At 37.9% G+C, this 27500-nt stretch overlaps 1 protein-coding gene across 3 annotated transcripts in view; it reads right to left on the reverse strand.

Annotated features, from left to right (window-relative positions):
* Positions 1 to 27500, reverse strand: part of LOC137621498 (hyccin-like) — a 226898-nt gene that overhangs the window by 57948 nt on the left and 141450 nt on the right. For all 3 annotated transcript variants that reach the window (XR_011040249.1, XR_011040250.1, XM_068351849.1), the window contains exons 5-6: positions 27033 to 27250; positions 10771 to 10923 (exon numbers count right to left, since the gene is read on the reverse strand). Coding sequence is in view for 1 of the 3 variants with exons in the window: in XM_068351849.1 (XP_068207950.1) it covers positions 10771 to 10923; positions 27033 to 27250 (371 nt within the window). In the remaining 2 variants the exon portion in view is untranslated. The remainder of the gene's footprint in view (positions 1 to 10770; positions 10924 to 27032; positions 27251 to 27500) is intronic.

A 27500-nucleotide genomic window follows, 5' to 3' on the forward strand; every position in this document is an offset into this window, starting at 1 on the left:
GAGACCTCGATTCTTGTCTGTTGAATCAATAGACTATAACTCTGTTAACAAGGTTTAAGTGGATATGAATGTTCTCCTTCAGGTATAAGTTCATGAGGGACATGAAGACTGCCATGGACTCCAGAATATTGATGTGGTATTGTTAAAATTTCTGAGACCAACAGCTTTGCACTTTCTTGGGTGGATTATGACCCACCCAGCCTCCCAACGAGTCGTCCGAACAATGCACTTCCAAAAAAAGAAATTTGCAATCAAGAATCACACCTAGAATTTTAAATTAGTTGTATACTGCATATTTATAGATTGTCAATGCAAAGATATGGATGTTGACGAGCCAATGTCCTAAACCTACTTACAATAATAGTTTGAGGTTTACTAGGGTATAACTTCATGACCCATAATTTGCACCATGCACTAATTTTAGCTGGATGTCTAGTGGGAATTCAGGAACCATAGGTCTACATTCTGGAGATGGAATTGATGCAAATAGAGTGCAGCAGCATTCTCTGCATATGTGACTAGCTTGTTTTCTACGACAAACCACATAACTTACATATACAGTGTATAGTAACGGGTCGAGAAAACTACTCCGAGTAACACCAGATATATTTCTATAGTTACTATGGTTCCCATCAACTACTACTCTGTAATCTATCACTTAAATATTCAATAATCCATCAATCTACCATGGCACTTCCACCAATTTTAGGGAGTAGCTTACATCAAGACACACAAGGGGAATTTTTTCTCCTAGTTCCTCCCTGCCTGACAAGGGACTAAGCCGAGTTTGGTTGGTAATGCGAGGCTACTATACCCCACCCTTCTCCTAATATGACCAGAGGTAGCAGCACGGCTTATCAGAAATGCATCAAAATCACTCGCCATTCATTTCTATTCCTAGCGTGCTCTTTTGCCTCTCTCACATCTATCCACCTGTCACCTAGGACTTTCTTCAATTCATCCATCCAGCCACAACCTTGCCCTTCCTCTTGCACTTCTACTAACTCCTGCATTCATCACTTTCTTCAGAAGATGACTATTCTCCATCCTCTCTACAAGGCCAAACCACCTCAACACATATCCCCTCTAGCTGCTACCTCATTCGTCACACCCATTCTCAATCTTACTATTTAATTTCTAACAATATCCAAATGAGATACACCACCCATACTCCTTTGACACCATCTCAAACACATTAAATTTCTGTCTCTGTGTAACTTTCATTCCCAACAACTCTGATCCATATACTACAGTTGATACAATCACTTTCTCATACAGAACTCTTCACACTCTCGTTCCAAAGCACTTTATTCTTTACTACTCCCTTCACAGCCTCCAAATACTTTACACCCATTCACTCACTGAAGTACATCTGCTTCCACTCCACCATTTGCAACAACAGTACCCAAGTACTTAAACTGATCTACTTCCTCAAGTAACTCTCCATTCAACATGACATTCAATCTAGCAACACCCTCCCTTCTCGTGCATCTCATAATTTTGCTCTTACCCACATTTACTCACAACTTCCTTCTCTCACATACCCTTCCAAACTCTGTCAATAATCGTCACAGCTTCTCCCCCGAGTCAGCACAAATATGGTTATCATCCACAAACCGCAACCAATTCACCTCCAGATCATAACCACTCTCATCTATCAGTTTTATTCCTTAACCAAGCACTCGAGCATTCACATCTCTTACAACTCTATCAACAAAAAAATTGAACAACCATGGTGACATCACACCTCCCTGTCTCAGCCTCACTCTCACTGGAAACCACTTACTCACTTCATTCCCTATACTAACACATCTTTTACTGCCGACGTATAAACTCTTCACTGCTTGCAACAACATTCTACCAATTCCATTTAACCTCATCACATTCCATATTACATCCCTATCAACTTTATTAAAATCTTTCTCCAGATCTATAAATGCATAATATATCTCATTACCTTTTACTAAATATTTCTTGCATATCTGCCTAACTATAAAAATCTGATCTATACATCCCTATCTCTTCTGAAGCCGCCACACACCTTTATGTTTACATCTTCTGTTTTATTCTTAATCCTTGATCAATTGTCCCATGTCGTGATCAACACTGTACAAGATCAATCGGCTGTGGCCCAAGATCTCTCGCAGCCCAGTGTGTTTGTCTGCAACCCCAAAGGGCCACCGACTTCAGGTGATCAGCGTTGGCCACATGGGCTGTTAGCCCCAGTTGATTAGCCATATCTCCACAGGCTGTCAGCCCCTAGTGGGGCCAATCAGCTGTTAACACAGGTGATCAATCCCTAACAGAACTGATTGGCTGTTGGCACAGGTAATCCATGGGCATTTGGTACGAGTGATTGGGCCCTTACAGGGCCATCCCTCAGACCAATACTGATGTACTGGATCTACAACCTAGAGTTCAGATCTGCATGAGATTGGTTACTGCAGGACTTCTTGATATCAGCCTTCTTGGACTTCAACTTCTTCTTTTGAGGAGAATCATCAGAATCAAAAGTTGAAGACGAGGAGGATAACTTCAAACAGCTTATCCTTACCCTTAATCACCAGATATTTATCCAAACAGCATTAACTGTTGCACCGGTCTTATCTTGTTGACAGACTCTGATGGTACCAACCTGTGAGAAAACTCTTTAGTGGGTTGAGTTGATGGTGAGTGGCAGTAACTGTTTCCCCAAGCTTATAAATGCTAACAAAGCCCACAAGTACTAGTTGGCATATGAGCACAAGCAGCAGTATAAACAATAACCATATTGGCCTACTGTACGGTGTTGAAAGTAAGTCCGAGACACTTGAAACTAATGAAACAGCAGTGCTGTCACACCACCATAGTGTGAGCTACGTATTAGCATGAGGAGGTAATGTGAACGATAACCCTATCAGTCCACTATATGGTGTGGGATATCAATCCAGTTAGTACTGTTCCCCTGCAATTAATGAAACAAGAGGTGACTGTCACACCAAAGTCGTGATCAACAATCGACTCTGAAGGTACCAGATGCTGTGTAAGCTCAGTATGCTCATGAGGTGGTAGAGTGAACAATACCCGTATTGGCCGACTTAACAGTGATGGACCAGTCTGGATAAGACTGTTCACCTGCTACTCATGAAACTGTGGTGGCTGTGACACAAGGCTCACAGTTGCTAACCGACATCAAAGGTCCAAGTCAGCAGACAAGTTCAGTATGGCACAGAGCATGCATCAAGGTAGGAATGAGAAAGGTTGGTGCATACTATCTCACCTACCTATGGCCTACAGCACTGAGGTTTATAGTATAAACAGGAATTCACCTTTTTTAGCAGGTCTTCCCACAGGACTATCTCCTTGGTTGTCATCTTTTCAAGGAAAATATGTCCAACAAAGGGAATGAAGGAGGGAGATGAGATAAGTAAAGGAAGAACATAGAGTGAAACTGCCTTTCCTTACCCTTTTTCCTTGTTGTCACAGAGAGGGCATGATCTGGGCAACCTATTATAACTGTGCTCCCGCTGAGGAAAAAAAAAATAATAAAAATAAAAACCAACACTAATTACGACAATGTAAGAAAAAATCCAAGTCAAGAGAGCAGTGCAACAGTAGGCCTGTATCTAATGTGGCTAAAACCAAAAATGGCTATTCTGTAACAAGTAGATGGTAGGGTCTTTCACCTCGTACCACCTGTCATTAACTAACTTCCTTGTTAATGATTCAATGGCCATTTCAAAGAACAAAAGGTTTGTTTATACATAGGAATAACAAGGGCACAGTAAGTACACTACACTAAGAAAATGTAGCGAATTACTTAGGTGTTAGTTGACTACGCAGCAATTACTGTAGCTGGTAAGGATAGCGACGAGTTACCTGGCCCTAGGCCACCAAAATAATGAAGTTTTTCAGAACGGTATCTGTTACATAACCCCTGCGAATATCAAAGGGTCTCTATTTATTTCAATGTTACTTTCATGTTTTGTGGTTATATCAATGAGTCTGAATACTTTGTTTTGCTCTTTGATTTGAAACACAATCATTTTGCCTATAAGGTCTGCTTTTCCAATTTTCAAAGGCTTTTTGCTGATAGATGTCCTTTGCTTTACACCTAATTGGTTTCAGTTATACCTTTCATGAAACTATAAGCTGTTAGAGAATGATGCAAACTCAAGTTATTCAGTAACTCATCCTCCAGTATAAAAACAATTCAGGTATACAAAGTACAGGTATATAATTGATGAGAGTATGATAAAATAGATTATGTTTTAAAGAAAGGTTTTCTACATGAGCCTACAAAACACTAAATGCCTTCCTGTCAAATCTATACATCTCAATGCCTCATATATAATGTACTTTCCACAAAAAGTTAGCCTATTAGTTAATACATAGTTGAGGGTTTAGATGAGTACACATGAAGTTGGACTATCCTCAAAAGTTTGACAGACAAAGGACTGGTGATTAATGGGTTTCAATCGAAAAATATATAATCTGTTCCAGAACTCCCCCAATCACTGAATTTGATCATTCACTAATCATTGTCAACTTTACTTCACACATTATTATACCCATAAGACCATAGAAATTATATTCTTATCCTTTTTAAAACAATCTTAATAAAATTTATAATTTTGATACTTACCTCTAGGTCAAATTACTTATATCTAAAGAACATGAGCTTTTCAACATTTAACATAAAATATTCTATAAACAGAATATAAACACCTCTCCCATGAAACCCAGGCTTGAAGTACCAGGAGCCTCCTGGTTTACACAACACCTAATGGTCCAGCGAGTCTACCCACCTGTTGGTGCTTACAATTTTGAAGTGAAGACATACCTTTAGGTAAATACCAAACAACTACTGTACTTGAAGAGTAAAGGAAGAGTAATAGGGAGGGTCATGATGTGACCTAGAGGAAAATATCAAAATAACCAATTTTATTATCAAAATGTTTATTTTGATAAAACTTACCTTTAGGTCACATTACTGGCTATCACTATAACCCAGTGGAGGGAAAGTGGCAATCAAACAACAAAATCTTTCAAAATTTAAATTCTTAATTTACTGCTCTTGTTTTATCTGAATTTACATGCCATAAACATTTAATAAAAAAAAACTGATAATAAAAGGAATAGAGCATAAACATCTCTGTTATCTTACCCCTTCAATAATATCCTTTAGCTTAAAAATTCCTACAAAATCAGGCTAAATATGCTGTACCATAGCCTTATTCTCAGATTTTCTTACTTTGCTTCCAATTCTTGATCTTATAAACTATTACTTCTTAAAAACGTTAATCATTTGCATTTGGTCCTGGTGTGGATGTGGTGATAATAGATCTGAAAGCTCCTATACCAAACCATTATTCAATATCCGAATTCAATTGTTTTTGGAATGAATCTGGATTGCAGTAAGGTGAAGGTTGCACAAAAGAAGTTACTTTACCAAATTGAGAGGGCAATAAATGAACTTTACAAACTAATAGGGGCCGGGCCTACATTAGTAGTCATGTAAGGCCAACGATAGCGAATCACGACTATATTTTTGCTTACCTACCAAAAATGTTTTCAGAACGTAATTAAAGTACTTGTGTGGTTGGCAACAGAGGCATTATACCACATGCTACATAATTTATTATATACTGTAGATTACTGCACACAAAGATTTATTATTTGCACTTGGTCTACAAGTGGAAGAAGTGGTAATGGATTTGAGTTTCTATACCATTCCTTCTATTATAGGATCTGATTTGTATGAAAGGAATATGGAATCAGGTTACATCAATTGCTTCTGGATGGCATGTACAGGCTCAAATTGAGAAATCTAAGCTGGATTCCATTTTCTAATTAGTTAAGCAGTATTTTCTAGAAGATCAACCAATGGAAAAGATTACCTGTAGGCCTTTGCAGAAAAATTCAAGCCAAAGGTTTAAATCAGAATACATCCATTCACTGGTTGAGCTAAAATCTTTACCAACATCCCGTAGTGTAGAATGTCAAATCTTCCCCTATTTCACTATCTTTTTCTAACAATTTAAATAAACTGCAATTAGAATAAACTAAAATAATACCCTCCTATCAACACTTTTCTGTATTATTATTGTTATTATTACTTGATAAACTACAACCCTAGGTGGAAAAGCAGGATGCTATAAGCTCAGGGTCACCAACAAGGAAAATAACACAGTGAGGAAAAGAAACACGGAAAAATAAAATATCTTAAGAACAGTAATAGCATCAAAATAAATATTTCCTATATAAATTATCAAAACTTTAACAAAAGAAGAGGAAGAGAAATAAGATAGAATATTGTGCCCGAGTGTACCCTCAAGCAAGAGACCTCTAACCCAAGACAGTAAAAGACCATGGCACAAAGGCTATGGCACTACCCAACACTATAGAGAACAATGGTTTGATTTTGGTGTCTCCTCCTAGAAGAGCTGCTTACCATAGCTAAAGTCTCTCTTCTACCCTTACAAAGAGGAAAGTAGCCAATGAACAATTACAGTGCAGTAGTTAACCTTCTGAGCAAGGAAGAATTGTTTGGTAAGCTCAGTGTTCTCAGGTGTATGAGGTCAGAAAAGAAGATGTAAAGAATAGGCCAGACTATTTGGTGTATGTGGAGGCAAAGAGAGAATGAACCATAACCAAAGAGAAGAATCCAATGTAGTACTGTTTGGCCAGTCAAAGGACCCAATAACTCTCTAGTGGTAGTGTCTCAATGGGTGGCAAAACGTGAAAATAACACTCAAAATAAAAATCACTGCTGTACGAGGATCAAACTTATTGCGACTTGAGCTCACACACCCAAAAGTTAAAAAATTTTCACGGAATTTAAACCTGTATTTAATCTTTAAAATAGGGAACAAGTCTTCAGAGGAAATGTAACTGCCATTAAATTCATAAAAAAAGACATTTAACGACAGATGGGGATTGTGGGCGAGTAAACCTTTTCCCAATTATCGGAAACTCTTCAATTTTGACCTTCAGCTCAAAACTGAGGGGAGCAGTTGAGGTGGGAAGTTTAATTTGAAGGACACAGGTTTGTAGAGCAATGAAAAATACATATTACTTTCAAAATATTCTATTTGGCCCTACACTAATACAAAACCTTTCATCTTTTAAAATAAGGAGCCTCACTGATTGGTGGATCAAGTCTGCCTAAAACTGAACTGGTTGATTCTGATTCTTCCCTGAATGGGTTAGTCTGCCTGGTCTCATAAGGGAGCAAAGGAGATGACTCCAGTAACCTCATATGGGTCTATTATAGAGATGAATAGGGTAATAGGGCCAGCCTGTCCAGTATGATTGGTTCATGGTTAAGTAAGGATTCCTTCCCCTGAAAGGGATAACAGTCCAGAATAATATACCTAGCACATGGTGAGCAATAGGTTGGCATCTATTTCACCATCCTCTCCATTATCTAGGGAGGATAGAGACACCCCTCAAGATTCTAAAAATAGGGCTCAGAAGTGCAGCTTACCAGCATTAAGTAAAATCCAGCAATTAAAGCTTCGATTGCTATGTCCCCAGGAGCGCAAGCAAAAAAAATGAAGAACCACCAGTTACTGTATTTTACCTATCATTTCAGAATTACTTATATTTTATACGTTACTATAGGCCAGATGTTTCCTGTCCTGTGTGGGAGCTAGGCACCATAGGATCAAGAACAAAGGTCTCAAGGGACTTGTGAGTATACAGTACTCCCGCACGTAGAATGGCAAGAAGTTGGTCTGGCATTTCAATACCAACCTTGAAAACCTGGCCGACTGCAAGATTCATTTTAAAAATAAGGGTAAGCCTATACCACTGACTTTACGAGCTCTGGTTCTAGCTGGTACCTCAATCTTCTCAGAAGTCGGGGCATACTCTTTACAGATGGTTTAACGAAGACAGAAAGATCATGTACCATCTTGTGACAAAACCCTGTGTAGTGAAAGTCACTGATACTTGGGCCTGGGATGTCGGGTCCTCTTCAGCTAGCACCACAAAGCCATCACAGGACACAAAAGCATCTCCTTTCAATCACCACACAATGCTTCATGTAGAGAGGGGATGGAGTAACACTCTAATCTGAGGTTGTGCACCAACAGGTTCTGTGTTTTGGCTACAAATCCTGCCAAAAAACTTGGGGAGATCTTCCACCCCTCAGCATGGGTGGTAGACTGTGGAGAGGGAAATCTCTGGTCGGTAGAGACACGTGTAGAGAGTATGCCGACTATTGGGATGTGGGAAGTTTTCGTGTGAGAACCAAAATCTATCTATCTATCTATCTATATATATATATATATATATATATATATATATATATATATATATATATATATATATATATATATTTATATATATGAGCATGATTTTAAAGGCGTAAAGTGTCGGGCAGAGTATTGTAGGTGTAAGAGTTGTTACGGGGAAAGAGGTATTTTGTTTAAAAGTAATTCAATATCGATTCATCAATATCATAACATTTTAGGCAATAATTCCAAATTTATTATTGCATTGTATAGATCTATTTGTTGTGTTATTCGATATAAAATTTCAACAGAAAAGTTAGTGGCTAAAATAATGAATTTCAAAATAGTTTGTAAAATTTTTCCAGACTGAAAAACCTTACTTATACACAATTCACAAGTCCAATAACAATTCATTTTCTCAAGATAATATATCAACAATTGGAAAGCAATGATTCAGCATATGTGAGAAAGTATTTCAGGGAAAACTTATGTTTGTGTGGGCAGTCAATCATCAGAGAGCAATTACAAATCATCTTCATATTACTTTATATCCTCCCCTAGCTTACATCACGTAAGGTTAAATTTGGTATATTCATAGCTTTTTTTTGTCTCGAGTGTTTTTTCTAAAGATACAGTTTACATTGAGGTAAGAAAGTGTATGCCACCATAAATTAATTCTATTGTATTTTGCATTTTCTATAAAGACAATTGACTTAATGCTTAAAATATTTGCATGACAGAATCTTTAAGCATTCTCTGTCATAGTAACTGACTACAAGTTAATAACAAAGAGACTAATCAGGAGAAAGCTGGGCAGTTTATGTTCATACATAATTTTTCATGCTTCCCCTAACATCACACCCCCTTACAGCTCTAACTAGTACTTTCCTGTCTCACAGTTGTCCTCCCCTATAAAAAACCAAACTCTTCTACACCTGACATTCCGGAGTCTATAGATATTGGGGAGACAATGAGGGACCGGAGACAACAGGAAATTTGAATCTGACTGTACATTCTCAGGCTAAACATAATAACTGCGGTGAAAACTAATGACGCAGGTATTTTGATCCCATACATTCGTTAGATTCACAAATAGTTATAACAACAGGGAAGTTATTATGCTATGCAAATTTATATCAATAACATAGGGAATCTAAATATAGTCTTTGATTCTGGGAAGGGTTAACAGCTAAATCCTATCCATGTTTTAAGAAGCCAGGACAACAGCTAACCAACTACATTCAATCGAGAAATCAAACATTGACTTAATCATCAGCGCATTCTACCAAAATATAATTTATATTAACGCTATTCAAAATAAAAATAATAACCAAAATCTGATTCCTATTACTTATCTTAATCATAATCCAAGATTCCTCATTCCATTTAAATGTTGATTGTATGACAATGGAACATTAGATGGTGGCTGAGCGTAAGCTGATACACAGGTAGACTGGTTCCCAGCTGTAGTGTGTTTTCATTTGACAATGAGATGACTGACCCCACAGTAATGTCCTTGGAGACAAAACACCCTACTAAACCCAAAAAGATACTGGTACTTCGTCGCAACTAAGAAATTGTGAGCACCAAAAGGTGCATAGACTTGCTGGACAAAAAGGCACGATATACTCCTGGAGGCTCCTGGTGCTTCCGTCCCAAGAGTGCCAGTAGAGGATATATATATATATATATATATATATATATATATATATATATATATATATATATATATATATACATATATAATATAATATATATATATATATATATATATATATATATATATATATACACATGTGTATATATATATATATATATATATATATATATATATATATATATATATATGTATATATATATATATACATATATATACATACATACATACATACATACATACATATATATATATATATATATATATATATATATATATATATATATATATATATATATATATATATACACACACTGACATAGAAGGACCATAAACAGAAGGGAGTTAAAGAACATGTCTGAGGCCTTTATCCTGCAGTGGACTATCAACGGATGATGATATATTTAAACATTGAAAACACTCACATTTTGAGGGTAACAAGCAATGTGACCTAGAGGTAAGATTCATCAAAATAATTGTACCAATTATTTCCTTCCAAAGCATTGATGTTTGAAACAGAATGCTAACTTTTGCAGCCTACTGGTAAACCATTTTACATAACCTTAAACACACCGTGGTATCATCCTTAATTACATTGAATGTTTGACTTTCTAAAATCATGTTAAATTTGTGACATGGCTAATCTCTAAGAATAGCCTGTAACTTTAGAAAACAAAACTATTTTTAACTATGAAGCTGGCAATTTATCAGACAAAACAAATTTGAAATGCAAATACACTAGAAATCAAATTATTTGAAAACTTAGTAAAAGGTGCACTGCAATCAGAAGGGCAAAAATGTACATCCTCAAATTATAAATATGAAATGCAAAAAACAGCAGCAAAAATTAATAAAGCTCAAGACCCACAAAAACATGTTTGTACCTCAACTTACATGGCAAAATATACAGCATGTAACAATTCTGCTAATAACTCTGATGTAACAGGAATTCTTGGAGTAGGCCTAGGATATATTCCAAAATTGCTCTCACTACCATAGGATGATCTATGATGATGACCAGGTCGGTTGAATCCTTGACTCACAATTCTGATGAGTGAAGTATATCAAGTTATAAAATGCAATATTTCTTTAAGAACCAAATTTACTTTTTAGTACAAAGTCTTTATCTGATGTTAGTTTGTGTATACAGTAAACCTTAATACACCATCACACCCCTGTGATGGGTTTGTGTCAGAAATGTTATTATTAGAATACAAACCAAAGTCATTTATATGTATTTTCACTTTTCAGTAAGCCTGAATGTCATTAAAAAATTGTTGGCAAGAAATTCAAGTAATGGTTGATAAGGATGAAGGGAACATCACCTGATCTGAACACTTACTAACTACCTCTCTTTTTTGCATAGATATAAATTCAGTTGATTTGAAGCAAGATTTATCATAAATTATTTGGGTTTGCACTCTAGAAAAAAATGCATTCAAGTTTCAAGACTTACAATTTGTTTCTAAGATGCAAACCCTTGCCATTTATAGACAATGGAGTCGCAAAGGTGGGGGGGGGGGGGCATATGTCCGTGGAGTCAAAAAAGGGGGGCAAATGCCAAATATAAGTTGGAGAGGCATCTATTTTAGGGGTAATATGGCATTATAACAAGTTACTTGGAATAATTTTCTTTGAGTTTTCAGTACATATTTTAGTTTTTATGAAGATTGGCTTACTTTAATCTTCATTATATAAATAAATTAAATAAATATACACAATAAGTGGTAATTAATATAGGCTGCTATTAGATTTTACTAGCTTAGTATTCTTAAAACACTAAGATAGCCTTGGCGTAGAAATTTTTTTCCACACACTAATCCAATAAAAATGAACCTTACCATACAATAAAAATTATAATAAATTATGATAACAAAATTTTTATAAACAAAATATCACCTATCATAGAATTACACTGAAAATTAAAACCCTACTTACGTTTAGTAGTGTCTGAAAACATCATAATGGTATCATTTTAAATTATATACTGTCTTTGTATTCTTACTCAAAACAACAGTTGGCTTTTTAAGTAAATTATAAATATATCATAAATATTGTATAAGTTAGATATCTGTCCAAACAAAATTTAGCACTGAGAGGTCACAGAGAAAATAATTACAATCTGCTATGAAACAGATGAAAATATTGAAACTTCATACAACTTTTGAAACTAGTTGCAGAGTTTGATCCTGTCATGAAAATCCATCTGGACTACGCCTGTCAAAATCCAATGTCCCCTTCATATTTGCCTGCTAAAGTTCAATAATAATTCATCCAAATTATTACATTTAGGGTAAGAAGAACTTTACAGAATGATATCTGAAGAGCTAAGTATTATGGTATATTGCTCAACTCAACTCAAAATGCTGCTCATAGGGAACCAATGTCAAAGATCATAAGATATATACACAGAAAAAGAGACAGTTTGTGTGAGATAGAAATTTCTTGGATTTATTCAAGTACACCGAAAGGTTGCAGCAGATATTGTAAATGCAAGAATGCAGCAGCTGGAAAAAGATAATTTGCCTCTTGAGGACTGCTATTCCCAGTGTTGCTAAATTATAATGCTGCTGTCATGTTTGGACACAAATCAAAAGTACAATGACTTGCTACAATGAACCGTAAACTTATATTGGTGAATTTTGACAACCACTCATAAATTTTGGGTGGGGTTCATTCTGCAGACATGAAGTTGTGATGGTCACGTTTTCGGAACTGTGCAGGCATTATACGTTTTTTTTCAAGGTCGGCCTATTGATGTGAGAGACTCGAAAAGAATTTGCTTATACTGTATATCTTAAAGTTGAATCTGAATTACTCTAAAGTGTTGGAGTTGAAGCAATTTAAGCCATATAAGAAAATTTAGGGTATTTCGTTCAACTTTTAGAGACAATCATAGAAAGTGACTTGAATTTGACAACAGATACCAGTAAAGAAGCAACACAGCTCTTGAGCAGACTTTGGAAATTTGATTTCTTTGCTACTCTATGTTTCTGGAACAATTTACTTACCAAATTGAAAGAGACTGGAGGATTCAAAGATTAATTTTTATGAGAAAGCACAAGATACCTAAGCAATGCAAGTTTATTGCCTTGATAATTGGGAATAGAATTTCCAGACATCTATCAAAAAGGAAAGGAGCCCTGTCATGTTTTGGATGAAACTTAAAATTTGTCAGAACGTAGAATGAAGAAAAAATTGCCTGATGAAACTGGTGATGACACAGGTTTCTGAGCAGGAAATGAGATGAAACGTCTGCTAACAGGTGTTATTGACAGAATGCACATGAAATGGGCAAACGGTTCATCAAATCGTCTAACTTGGATTCAAAGTTTAGTTTCCTTTTGGATTTTAAAGAGTTATTATTTAAAACTAATAAAGAATACATCAATTGCATGCATTGATGTGATAAGTTTCTATGACAATGACTAAAATGGCTTAAAATGTTCAGTAAAATTAAAGATTGCAGAATGTTGCTTAAGACACTAGATGATGTTCTGATCACTAACCCACAAAATTTTTTGTTCTTATTGTACAACATGGGGTATGAAAGTGTCTTCCCAAACGTTCGAGTTGACCTTCAGGTCCTGTTGGCCATTGCAGTATCAAATGCTATCTGTCAGATATCATTTATACACAGAGTAAGTTGAAACTAAACATTCTGTACCTTTGAACATTTAAGGGACAAGAAAGGTTTTCTGGTTTAACTCTACTATGTGTAGAGCAAGAGATCGTAAACAAAATAAATTTTGATGGCATAATATACAAAACCTTGTTGGAAAAGCATGATGCTATAAGCCCAAGGGCTTTAATAGGGAAAAATAACCAAGTAAGGAAATAACAAAAGGAAACAAATAAACTATAAGAGAAGTAATGAACAATTAAAATAGGATATTTTAAGAGCAGTAGCAACATTAAAATAGATCTCTCTCATATAAACTATAAAAAAATAAAAAATAAAAAACAAGAGGATGAGAAATAAGATAGAATAGTGTGCCTGAGTTTACCCCCAAGCAAGAGAACTCTAATCCAAGACAGTGGAAGGCCATGGTACAGAGGCTATGACACTACCCAAGATTAGAGAACAATGGTTAGATTTTGGAGTGTTGCCCTCCTAGAAGAGCTGCTTACTATAGCTAAAGTCTCTCTTCTACCATTACCAAGAGGGAAGTATACACAAAACAATTATAGTGCAGTAGTAACACCTTGAGCATAGCAGAATTGCTTGGTAATCTCAGTGTTGACAGGTGTTTGAGGACAGGGGAGAACGTGGAAAGAATAGCCCAAACTATTCGGTGCATGTGTAGGCAAGCACAAAATGAGCTGTAACCAGAGAGATGGATCCAATGTCGTACTGTCTGGCCAGTCAAACAACCCAATAATTCTCTTGCAGTAGTATTTCAATGAGTGGCTGGTGCCCTGGCCAACCTACTACCTATAGAGGAAAAAGGAGCCGTAACCAGAGAGAGGGATCCAATGTAATACTGTCTGGTCAGTAAAAGGACATGACAATTCTCTCTAGCGGTAATATCTGCATCTGTAAAAGCTATAAATACAGTAATACCCTGAGATATGAGTGTCCCAACATACGAGAAATTTGAGATACGAGGAAAATTTCGAGCAAATTTTTGCCCAGAGATACAAAAAAAAATTTGGGATATGAGGTTGCGAGATGGTTCCCTATGCAGCCGCTAGGTGGCCGAGTGTGTGAGAGGCTTCTCACCAGGACAGCATCGCTCTGTCTTTCCCATCGGATCTCCGTCGCGTAAAGTTATCTGCGAGCATCAGCCGCAGTGTTTGCTTTTTTTACGTGTTTTTTTTTTTTGCGTTAATCACTACAGAATTAAGTGAATGAGCAATAGGTCCAAAGCAAGCAAGTGCAAACAAGGGTAGTGAAAAGAAAAAGCATATGATGACAATAGATATAAAGCATGAGTGGTGTAAGAGTGACTGAGCTGGCTCGCCAATATGAGAGGAGTACATCAACAATATGTACCATCCTCAAGCAGAAGGATGCTATAAAGAGCACCAAGCCTTCCAAAGGAGTAACCATCCTTTCCAAGCTGTGCAGTGATATCCATGACGAGATGGAGAGGCTTCTTTTAATATGGATAAAGGAGAAACAGTTGGTGAGAGATAGCGTGACCGAGACTATCATCTGTGAAAAGGCCAGCTGAATCTACGATGACTTGAAAGGAAAGCAAGCAGCTGAGAGAGGGGAGACTTCGATGCCAGCAGAAACCTTCAAAGCCAGTCATGGCTGGTTAGATAATTTAAAAAAACAGACTGGGATACACTCGGTTGTGAGGCATGGGGAAGCAGCATGCTAGGACTCGAAAGCCTCAGTGGACTTCATCAAAACCTTTGCCTCAGTTATCGCAGAACAAGGATACATCCCCCAACAAGAGTTCAACTGCAATGAAACTGGCCTTTTCTGGAAGAAGATGCCCAGGAGGACTTTCATCACGGCAGAGGAGAAGAGACTACCGAGCCATAAACCCATGAAGGACCGGTTAACTCTGGCCTTGTGTGCCAATGCCGTGGTAACTGTAAGGTCAAGCCACTGCTGGTGTACCACTCAGAAAACCCAAGTGCTTTCAAGAGCCAAAGGATCTTGAAAGAAAAACTGCAAGTGATGTGGCGCACTAATGTTAAGGCTTGGGTTACGCGGCATTTCTTCACAGAATGGGTTAATCTGTGCTTTGGTCCGGCATTCAAAAAGTATTTAGCTGAGAAAAACCTGCTAATGAAATGTCTCCTGGTCCTCGAAAATGCCCCTGGTCACCCTCCTGGTCTCGAAGAGGACATTCTAGAAGAGTACATGTTCATCAAGGTCCTTCATCTCCCGCCCAACACCACGCCACTCCTCCAGCCCATGGACCAACAAGTAATTTCCTCCTTTAAAAAACTGTACACGAAGCATTTGTTCAAGAAATACTTGGATATCACCGACAACACCACTCTCACCCTTCGTGAATTTTGGAAGGAACATTTCAATATCGTCCATTGCTTAAAAATTATTGACGATGCATGGCAGGATGTCACATGAAGAACTCTTCATTCAGCATGGAAGAAATTGTGGCCAGATTTCGTCACTGAAAGGGACTTTGAAGGGTTCGATACGCCAGATCCTGATGACCCAGAACCTATTGTGGTGGATGAAATCGTATCTCTTTGAAAGACCATGGGGCTGGAGGTAGATGAGGCAGACGTGAACGACCTTGTCGAAGAGCATCAGGAAGAGCTCACAACACAGGAATTAACAGAGCTCCAGGAGATGCAACATTCGGAGGTGTTGCTGGAGCTCAGTAGTAAGGAGGAGGAGGAGGACGAGGGCTGCCTTTCTACGATGGAAATCAAAGACATGTTAGCGAAGCGGTAGGAGTTTTATAATTTCATGGAAAAGAGGCACCTGGACAAGTTGGCGTGTGGTCGTGCGTTAGCCTTTTGTGACGACACTTGCATACGTCATTTTCGTAAAATTTTGAAGGGGAGACAAAAGCAAACATCCCTAGATAGGTTCCTTTTAAAAAGGCCGGCAAAAAGTGAAGGTGAAAGCGTGTCAAAAAGCGAGGCGAAAAAAGCCAAGCCGGAAGAAGAAAAGTAAAAAGATGAAAATGAAAACAAAATTAGAATTAAGTTTAGAGTAACGTAACATTAACATTCATTTCTAAGTGTGTGTACAGTAAGCTAATTTCATTTAAGTTAAATTTAAAGTTAAAGTTGAATTTAAAGTTTAAGTTATGTTACGTAGCGTTACAAAAGTGTATCGTAGCGAACGTGTTGCCGTCAAGTCTCCCTTCTCCCCGTTCTCTCTCCCTCCTCCTCCGCACACACCGCCGTTAGCCGCTACCGTCTGTCTTGAAGGTATGAACTCCATAATAATGTTACATTTCATTGAGGATCATAACCAGTACATAGGTATTTGTCATTTTGTGAGAGTAGAATGTGAATTAGAACAATTGAAAACATGTTTTTCCACTGTAATATACTGTTTTCAGGTGTTTTTTTCAGAGGGTGGGAACGGATTAATTTTTTTTAGTTATTTTATATGGGAAAAATTGATCTGAGATAGGAGCAAATTGACATACGAGCTCGGGTCCCAGAACGCATTAAGCTCGTATCTCAAGGTATTACTGTACTGTACATAGTACCGTGCATCAATACTTGATGTCCTACAATTCATTGTCAACCATCTTCTTTGTTTTGGCTTTGTGTTATCAATATCTGTCTAATTATCTTCACCCTCTAATAGCTTTTTACCATTTTTTCTCTTTGCCTATGGGTGATCATCCAGAACTTTAATAATTTTGTTTTCATTAACTTGACACATATTAAAACATTTTTCAAATAAAATTAAAGTTTATAATTATTGAAGTAATTCATCTTTGTTCTTATCAGTTTTCTTTTGAGGCATAACTTGCGTCTTTACCACAAAATTTCCTTTTTTTTCTAATATTGACCTCTATACTGGTAACAAATTGTACATTTCCATGATTTTCTTAGCCCCCTGGATTTTATAATGTTATCTCTTCTTTTAGTCATATTCATTTAATTTGCCAATTGTCATTGATTATTAAGAGTTACTGCTTAATATGATGTTTCATTATAGACCTCTTTATTCATCATATCAACATCTTAGAATATATTAGGTCTAATAATAAATTAATTATATCTTTTGTTTATAAAATAAAGTATTTAAGCATTCATTTTCATTCCAGAATATCATTATGTATATTAGAATGCTTTGCTTTCAACACATACGAGAAAAAAATTAAAAACATTTCCTGCCAAGATTAATACACTTAGAATAAAAAACTCTTCACTTTTGGGGTGCCATAATAGACTTTGCCTACAGGGGTCAACAACCCTCGCAATTCCACTTTTTATAGAGATACTATCCATGAATACACTATACTGGTAAGTTCATCTCTACTTGGAAAAGTCAGGTTCCTAGATTCAAATGTGAGTAGGGGAAGGATGCATCTTGACTACATGTACAGTATAGCTTGGCATATGGGATGGGAGACTTGATTGGGTCTTGTGTCTGAGAACGGTGTGAACAGCCCCCTCAAATTCCTTGGGGGTTAGGTAATAAGAGACCAGTGAGAAAACAAAAAAGCAAAAATTTGGTGGCTAAGGGTCATCTAGATTTATAACCATCCTCACCAAATGCTCACAACTATCATGAGATTGACTAACACTGTAAATAACTAACTACATTGTTTTCACATAGTTCATTTACTGTATTTGTACAGTGCAATTCTAAACAAACTCCTAAATCATTAAAAACACTAAATAAACTACTTCTATTTTCTCCAGACTAAATCCTTATAATGTAATTATTTAATTTCATTATAATCTTAATTTGTTCCTATGAGGATACAAACCCTCATCATTTCTTTGGGTTAGATCTGGTGCAGACTGTTACAACTAGTCTCTGGTATGGTTGCGTGACCCACTCTCTAAAAGGACTGGTGCATGGGTGCTCATGGCTGGGATCACACACTGCTTCTGGTTGCCACAGTGAACGGTTGTCTATTACTGACCTCCTCATCATTAATATTGATCTTTATCTTCTACCAGCATGAGTGTGAAGCAAGTATTCATGCATACTTGCCCAGGTATTGAACGTAACCATTGCAGTACTGTACCTTTACGAGCCACAACGACGTCAATCCTCACCCACTTTATCCTTTGTGCAGAAGGCATAGGTGTCCTATGGATTCCCCTTGTGATGTGTGCAGGGCGTGGTCACTCTCCCAATGGGAGAAGTTTAGTGGATGTAGGAAGAAGGCCAACCGTGATTGTTCTGCTCCTACTGCATCGGCCTCGAAGTAGAAGCAGCTCAAGCCTTTCCTTTCAAAACCTTATCTACCTTGTCTGGTCCTTTGTTACAGGAGTCTTCCTGAGACCTGATAATGAAGGATGTCGATCATCTGTTCCTTACTGAGCTTACGGATGTACTTTCTCCTACCTTCCTGACCTGAGCAAGGCCGAAAATTTTACCTCTGAGCCTGTTCCACAGAGGATGTACATCAGTTTTTTTCTGACTTAATAATACAGCTTATTCAGCATTCCCGCCTGCAAGTATGCTTAGCTCATACAAGCAACTCTTTTATCTCTTGCGTAAGAGAACAGGGAGACTTTTCTGGTTATGTTCTACAAGTTTCCTCTGTGCACGCGACCCACAAACTTCCTCAGCGTACACCTCATTATTCTTCAGCCGAGCGCCATCATTCTTCTTGTACACAACCATCACAGTTATCAGGGACCTATTATTCCCCTTAAAGGCCTACTGCATCATCAGACCTTCCCGTCACCTGTTGGGGTCCCTTGGATCCACGTTCCCCTAATAGTGAAGTAGTAAAGATTTTCTCCCTTAAGATATCCTTTTAGCAGAAGGGTCAGCATCATTTGGGAGCTAGCACTGGCTCATCAGCGTGTCCACAATCCTACAATCAATCTCCGAATCCGCTCTCCCACAATGCCTCAGAGACACGTCTATAAGCCTACGCCCACCCAGAGTGCGCTAAAAGTCCTGCTACTCATGAGCCATAGGAACCTGCCGCCACCATTGCACGTTCATCTGTTATTTTGCCCTATAACTTATTGTTCCAGGGGTTCTCCTTTACCCAGAACATTGCCCTTTCCTCCAGTAGTCCTTTTGGAGGATGGAAGTCGTACTTCAGTGCATTATCGGTCTCAGCATTCAGACTATAGAAAAGACTCTTCAGTTTTAGAGGTAAGACCAATGCCTTGACCTAGTGATAAGAAATGACGAGTAATGCCTTATCCCTGTTCCCTCAGATTGCTCCTCCTGCTTCCCAGCATTGTGTGCAACCAGTACCTAAGTGTTCGAGACCTAGCTCTCCTCCTATGTTTGTAGGAGTCCATAAACACAGACCTGATCCCCAGTTTTCCATCTCTGAGAAACCTGATTGTTTCCAAGGAGAATATGTTACATAATATTGTTTTTTAAATTAATCAGTTGAGAAAAGAGGTTAAGCTTCCTCTTCCTCCTCAATCGTTTTATGATCCTTTTCACCAGAACGTGATGTATCTAACTTTAATTTTTCGTGCTCTGTCAATCTCTTTAGCTTTTACACCAGAGATTTGATGTGAGCGTAAAGATGTTCCTGAGAAGTGCAAAAATCCTAGGCAGGAACCGATTCCTACACAATCTAGACCTTGAGTTTCGTCTCGAGGCCCATCATCCATAATCGTTATTGACGACTTCCCAGTTTCCTACTGAGGCAGACTCCTCGGGTGTGACTGGTGTTGTTCCCCTGGATGTCCCTCTTTCAGGCCCAGGTGAGGCATCTACATTTATGAAATTATGAGTGTTGTCCCTTGTACTAACAGTCTTGGTGAAGCCACTTGTGCTCCAGTCATCGAGATATAGTATCGCCTTCAAACGTAAATTATGAGTGTTGTTCCCTGTATTAACAGTCTTGGTGAAGCTCCTTATGTTCCAGCCATTGGGAGATGCAGTCTCATTGATGGCTTCTTCTCAGAGGCTAAGTGTGCCCAGCACAAATTTGATATTCCATGGTCTCACCAAACTCATGACATCATGAACCAAATGAACAAACAGATTTCTGATGCTGAAAATTTGCTTAGAGCAACCAGGTTGTCCAAATTACTCCATCCTGCACTCTCCTGTCAATGGAAACTTTACTTTCCAGAGGGGGTTCATCCCAATCCATTACCTGTCTACCTGAATTTTTATAGTTGGAAATGGCCTCTATGTTAGCTTTTCAGACCTGCTCCTGGCTCAACCACTGGACCGCAGAGTCATTCTATACTGTATCGGAGAATTTATCCAACACAAACATTCGTAAAGAATATAGAGAACTTGTCGGCCATTCTAAAATCTTTAAGAACACTGTTTTGAAGAACACTCCTTGCATCACTAAAAATTGTAAAATTACCCTCCTTTTCCAAAGCTATTTTCTCAATAGCAGTTAGTATGGCATACAGTTCGGCAGTAAATATGGAAGCTGTTAGAGGAAGTGCGCCTCTACAATTAAAATCATTACTATGTACTCCAAATCCAATGCCAGCATCCGATTTGGAGCCAACAGTATATATAAAAGTCAATCCCCTATGTTCTGCAACATGTTCCATAAAAAGAGACCTGGATTCTAAGTCAGTCATATTCTTCTTAACTCCAATAAAGTATTTACAAAAAGATACGTCAGATAATTTCCATGGAGGAGTTGATGATACCTTGAATGGAAGCACCTTAATTCTAATTATATCAAGACTGTTTATGTTTAATAACTGTTTCACCCGAAAGCCATAAGGTTGAGGAGATTTTGGGTGCAACTCAAAGTATGTTGAGTGCCTTACAAGGCTTGCAGTCTGAAAGGCTAAAGAATTAGGGAGTCTTTGCAATCTAAACCAATACCGAATAATAGAAGACATTCGGTAAAGGTCTAGAGGCAACTCCCCAGCATCAACAGGGAGACTTGTGATAGGCGAAGTTCTAAACACTCCAGTGGACAATCTAATACCAGCATGATGTATAGAATCTAATATTTCTAACCGGCTTGGGGTGGCTGAGGAGTATATTTCACATCCATAACTAATTTTGGAAAAAATCAAGGCCCTGCATAATTTTAAAATAGTATTGCAGTCTGGCCCCAATGATGTATGGGACAATACTTTTAAAAAGATTCAGAGCCTCAAGACATTTAGCTTTTAATGCTTTTAAGTGAGAAACCCATGTAAGCCTACAATCAAATATCAACCCTAAAAATTTAGCTTCACTTGCACATGGGATCCGTTGACCTTTGATGTATATATCCGGGTCTGGATGTACTCCCATGATACGAATGAAATGGGCAATTGCAGTTTCACTTGTGGAGAACTTAAAACCATTCATATCGGCCCACTGGATAATTTTGTCAATAGAGAGTTGTATTTTTCTTTCAACCATTGCCATTCTAGCTCCAGCAAATGATATGGAGAGATCATCCACAAATAATGTTGCGAGAACATCCCAGGGAATGGCTGAGGATATCCCATTAATTGCTAGTGCAAAAAGGGTTACACTCGGCACACTAACCTGAGGAACTCCTCCTTCCTGGCATTTACTCTCTGATAGTGTTTCCCCAACTCTCACTTGAAAAACTCTATGTGAAAGAAATGACTGAATAAATAGTGGTAGCTCTCCTCTTAATCCAAACTCATGAATTCTTTTAAATATACCATATCTCCATGTGGTATCGTATGCCTTTTTAAGGTAAAAAAAAAAAGACTGTCACATGGTGCTGTTTGGAAGCAAAGGCTTCAAAAATAGAGGACACAAGCCGTATCAACACCTCAGTCATTGAGTGCATTTTTCTGAATCCACATTGAATAGGTGATAAAATACCCATCTTTTCAAGGTACCATATCAGTCTTACATTGACCATCTTCTCTATGATTTTACATACACAAGATGTCAATGCAATTCGCCTATAATTTGCTGCTAAAAACTTATCCTTACACTCGGTAAGGCTAAAATAATGGCTAGTTCCCAAACACTTGGATAACTATGATCATGCCATATTCTATTAATAATGCTTAAAATAAATAACTTTATATTAAAAGGTACGTGTCTAATCATTGCATACGGAATTCCATCGGGTCCAGGAGCTGTATCGTTACACGTAGAAAGTGCAGAATCAATTTCTCTTTCAGTAAATGGAGAATTGTATGACTCTTCCTTTCTTGATGTGAAATTTAAAAACTTCTTTTCTTCAATGCTCCTATACTGGTGACCAGGAGCTGCTTCACACTTGCATGATACATTTGAAAAATGATCAGCCAGGGCATTGCTAACTTCAGTTGCTCCACTCATATACTGATCATTTACCCTTAACACTGGTGGTGGGTTTGGGGTGAATTTGCCTGCTATCTTTTTCACTTTTTTCCACACAGATGATGTTGGTGTTCTACTGTTAATGGAGGAAACAAATGACACCCAAGATTGGCGCCTAGCTTCTTTCATGGCACGACAGAACTGTACTCTACATTTCTTGTATATGACTAAATTCTCCTCAGTATGGCGCCTGCGCAATTGGGTTAAAGACTTTCTTGTGGCTCTGTGCAGGACAGTTAGTTCTGATGACCACCAGGGGGCTGGTCGTCTTTTGAATATCCCTGTTGTTTTGGGAATGGAATTGGCTCCTGCTGTGTGAAGAGTTCCATTAAGTAAGTCTATGACATCATCAACACTTTCAAACTGTTCTGCATTTCCTTCAATTTCATTTAGCTCCCGAAATCTATCCCAGTCCGCCTTATCAAGATTCCATCGTGGCGATCTCTGTAAAGGTGGACAATTGTTGGTGTTTATAATGATTGGTGCATGATCACTAGTATGCCAATCATCTAATGTTCTCCAATTAAAATCGAGAAGACAGTTAGAGCTTGCAACTGATAGGTCAATGCAGGACAAGGTACCTGTTTGGACATGAAAATGTGTGGGCTCCCCTGTATTAAGGAGTCCTACATCTTCATTCTCCAAAATTGATGACATAATATTACACCTTGCATTTGCCAAAATATCATCCCATAAAGGATATCTACTATTAAGATCTCCTAGTAAAAGAAAAGGTTGTGGGAGTTGTTTAATCACCTCTACTGTATCATAATATGAGATGTTATCATTTGGAGGCAAGTAAAGAGAACAGATTGTGTATTTTCTCCCTACATCAATCTGTACAACCACTGCCTGCAGAGGGGTACAGACAAACAAAGATATTTGGGGAACATCTCGACGAATGTACATAAGACTTCCCCCATGGCTCCCAGCTCGTTGATCATATGGTGTCCTATAGCTAACATACTCTCGAGGACAAGGTTGTTACCATCGAGCTTGCTCTCCTGTAGACATACAGTAATAGGGGAGTGCTTACGTATGAGGAGCTTAAGTTCTTCATATTTCGCCCTTAAACCATGGCCATTCCATTGCAGAATGGAGGAAAAAACTATAGTTTATTTTTTGGAAGACACCTTGGATGAAGTCTTCCCATTGGCAGTATTTGATCTAACAATATTTCTCGGTGGTATCTTTAGAGAGGATCTCGATATACTGTATTGGGTTTTGTGTTCGTCTTATTCTTTGTGTCCTTTTGATCTAATTGTTGAGGAGGATGGTGGACCTCAACTTGAATTTCTGATTCATTCAATTTACCTTCCAGTTGATCAGAAACATCAGCAGACAAGACATCATATTTATTTGAAGACGTGACTTTAACGTTTCTTATGGTAGGAGGTGAGAGAGAGGGAGGTCTCTCTCTTTTTCGATTAAAAGGTTATGAGCTGTATGGTTTTTGCACCTTCCCCACTACAGGTTCACCAGGTAAATCGGTTTCAAGTGGAACCTCCATCAGATCAGGCAAGGACATGGCCTGAGAGAGGTTTGTACTATTATCTAAAATGGGAGTAGATGGCTTTTGATTACCTTTCAGAACTTTAGGTATCTGTTTTGATTTTTCTACAATTTCTGGATATAGATTTTCAATGGGACTTTCAACCTCTTTAACTACTTTCATATGTTTCTTTATCTCAGAAGTGGGAATATAATTTTCGTACGTGTGCTTTGGCAAGTTTTTCTTCAGAACCATTGAAAAAGGTTGCCTTGGTCTTTATGTTTTTTTCAAGAGCTCTTTTACAAGCCTCTCTAAAAGTAACCCTTTCCATCGTCCTAATGGCCTGAATTTCTTTTTCAAAAATGAAATAAACACAGCTTTTAGATGTAGCTGCGATGCTTCCCCACAATGTATGCAATTTGGATTTTCTATGCATACTCCATGACTTTTTTTCCACAGTTGGCACAAACAGCTGGATTATTATTTAGTTTTTCCTTGCATTTCTGGCTTAAATGGCCATACATTTGGCAATGATAACATCGCAATGGTGAAGGGATATATGGTTTCACCTTCAAACATAGCCAAACAGCTTTAATAACATTTGGTAATCTGCATTGATCAAATGTTATAATCAAAGTAGCAAGAGGAATATGTTGTTCTCTGACTCTCTTTCTCATTCTGACTACTTTTAGTACTCCTTGACTCCTCAGTTCATCCTCAATTTCTTTTCCCTCTATGTCCAGCAATTCTGGAGCATATATCACACCTCTACTCTAGTTGAAAGTGGGGTGCGAAACGCATTTGACACTATGACCATTCAATGTTGTGAGTGTTTTCAATCTTTCGCCTTGTATTGGGGATAGTGTGTCTATTTCCCTGGGGAAGAATTTTTGGCTTCCCTCCACATATAGCAACTATTTCCTGTTAGTTTTAAAAACATTTACACGTTCATGTATTGCATTTTCAAATTCCAAAATAAAATATTTCTCACAATTCTCTACTTCATAGTGACTAGGTAATACTTCTACTTTTCTATATTTTTCTGTACTGTCATCCTTTCTCACTCTCTCTTCTTCTCTAGTGTTTTCTTATCATTCTTCATATGATGTGAGTAAGGTTCCAATGTTATGATATTAGAACCCGAGTTGGAGCTGTCTGTACCGAGGTCCATGTTTGTATTTTCCAGGTCGTCAACAGAGGGGGTTGGTTTTTTTTTTTTGAAAGAGCAAGCCGAGTTATTCACCCCTTATCGGAGGATATCAGTCCTCCTATCCCATGTGGCCCAACACGAGAAGAGGCTTCAGCGGGGACCAGTCCTCTATTAGAGAGGGGCTGCCTCTCTTAAGGCGGGCGTACACTGGTCAGTGGGGGTGGTTAGCCCCTCCCATCAGCGACTCCAATGCCTGGCGTCACCCATTACCCGCAAATATGGGCGACTTAAAACTGGATCCCTGGAGCCCGACTCTTAACAGACTTGGTCTGCACCCAATGGGGTCTGCCAGAGGGTGATGGGGTCTGAATTGGAACGGGTTGAGATGGAGTGGCATCCATCCCACACTGTGCCAAATCTAAAGAAGCAGCCAAAGTATAATCAAACAAGCAAAAGTCGTCAAGTTCAAGCCCAAAAGGAAGAGAGGGTAGAATAAAATAAATAACCACAAGGAAGAGAGAAAGTGGCAACTGATTTAGTTGGATCAACAATTGGGCACCGAGGTCCGGTGGGAAAGCAGTTCCCACTGTTTATTAGAGCCCAGCTGCTAATCCCTAAACCCCCATCCTCGTCAAGGTTTCAGCATCTGGGGGGGCCCAGTGAGGAAAGGAAACAAGGAAAAATAAAATATTTTAAGTACAGTAACATTAAAGTAAATATCTCCAATATAAACTAAAAAAACTTTAACAAAACAAGAGGAAGAGAAATAAGATAGAATAGTGCTCGAATGTACCCTAAAGCAAGAGAACTCTAACCCAAGACAGTGGAAGACCATGTTACAGAGGCTATGGCACTACCAAAGACTAGAGAGCAATGGTTTGATTTTGGAGTGTTCATCTCCTAGATGAGCTACTTATCATAGCTAAAGAGTTCCTTTTACCCTTACCAAGAGGCAAGTGGCCACTGAATAATTACAGTGCAGCAACCCCTTGGGTGAAAAAAATTGTTTGGTAATCTCAGTGTTGTCAGGTGTATGAGGAGAGAGGAGAATCTGTAAAGAATTGGCAAGACTATTCAGTGTGTGTGTGTGTGTGTGTGTGTGTGTGTGTGTGTGTGTGTGTGTGTGTGGGCAAAGGGAAAGTGAACCATAACCAGAGAGAAAGATCTAATGTAGTACTGTCTGGCCAATCAAAGGACCCAATAATTCTCTAGCAGTAGTATCTCAACAGGTGGCTGGTGCCCTGGCCAACCTACTACTTATACTGGGAGAGAGAGAGAGAGACGGAACATCTATTCACTCTGAAGACAAAACAAAAAGTAACTTATTGTATTGTTACTAGTGCGAGTGAGAGTGGAGTACAGTATTAGGTTTAACCCACCCCTTACCCCCACTAGCTAGCAAAGGGTAGTTACACCTCGCTTAAAAGTCTTATGGCTGGATTCAGCTGTTGCCAAAATATATCTGTATTGTAAATAGCAAAAGGGTTTGTATATTTTGCCAGAACTAAATAGCATTGCCTAGGACTATTCAAAGAAAGTCAGTGTGAACATATATATATATCATGGGGTTGTGGTGAAACTATCACAGTACTGTATTGAATAAGATCTCAAACAGGTAATCATGAACATACTTTGTGACTCACTTTGAGGCAGCTTTGCAGAGGTGCATTAATGCAATTTTTGGTAATGTTGCAAGTCTTGCATTAAATGCTACCATAATGGCAGTGGCTAAGTGATGTCTCGTTGCAGCTGTAACAGTAGTCATTTGTGTTGGAGGCCCCCATCGGACTGTTTCAGCATCTCCAGCTTCCAGTCTTTGAAGCGAGTCTACAGTAAATGATGCAGGGGCAAGGCTTGCAGGCTGAAAGACATATTAAGTAATTGTATGTATGTATGTATGTATGTATGTATAATATATATATATATATATATATATATATATATATACAGTATATATGTATATATATACTGTATATATATACTGTATATACGTACACACACACACACACTATATATATATATATATATATATCTATATATATACTGTATATATATATATTATATATATACAGTATATATATATATATATATTATATATATACAGTATATAT

Source organism: Palaemon carinicauda, chromosome 28 (assembly GCF_036898095.1).
Source record: "Palaemon carinicauda isolate YSFRI2023 chromosome 28, ASM3689809v2, whole genome shotgun sequence".
Taxonomy (NCBI): Eukaryota; Metazoa; Arthropoda; class Malacostraca; order Decapoda; family Palaemonidae; genus Palaemon; species Palaemon carinicauda.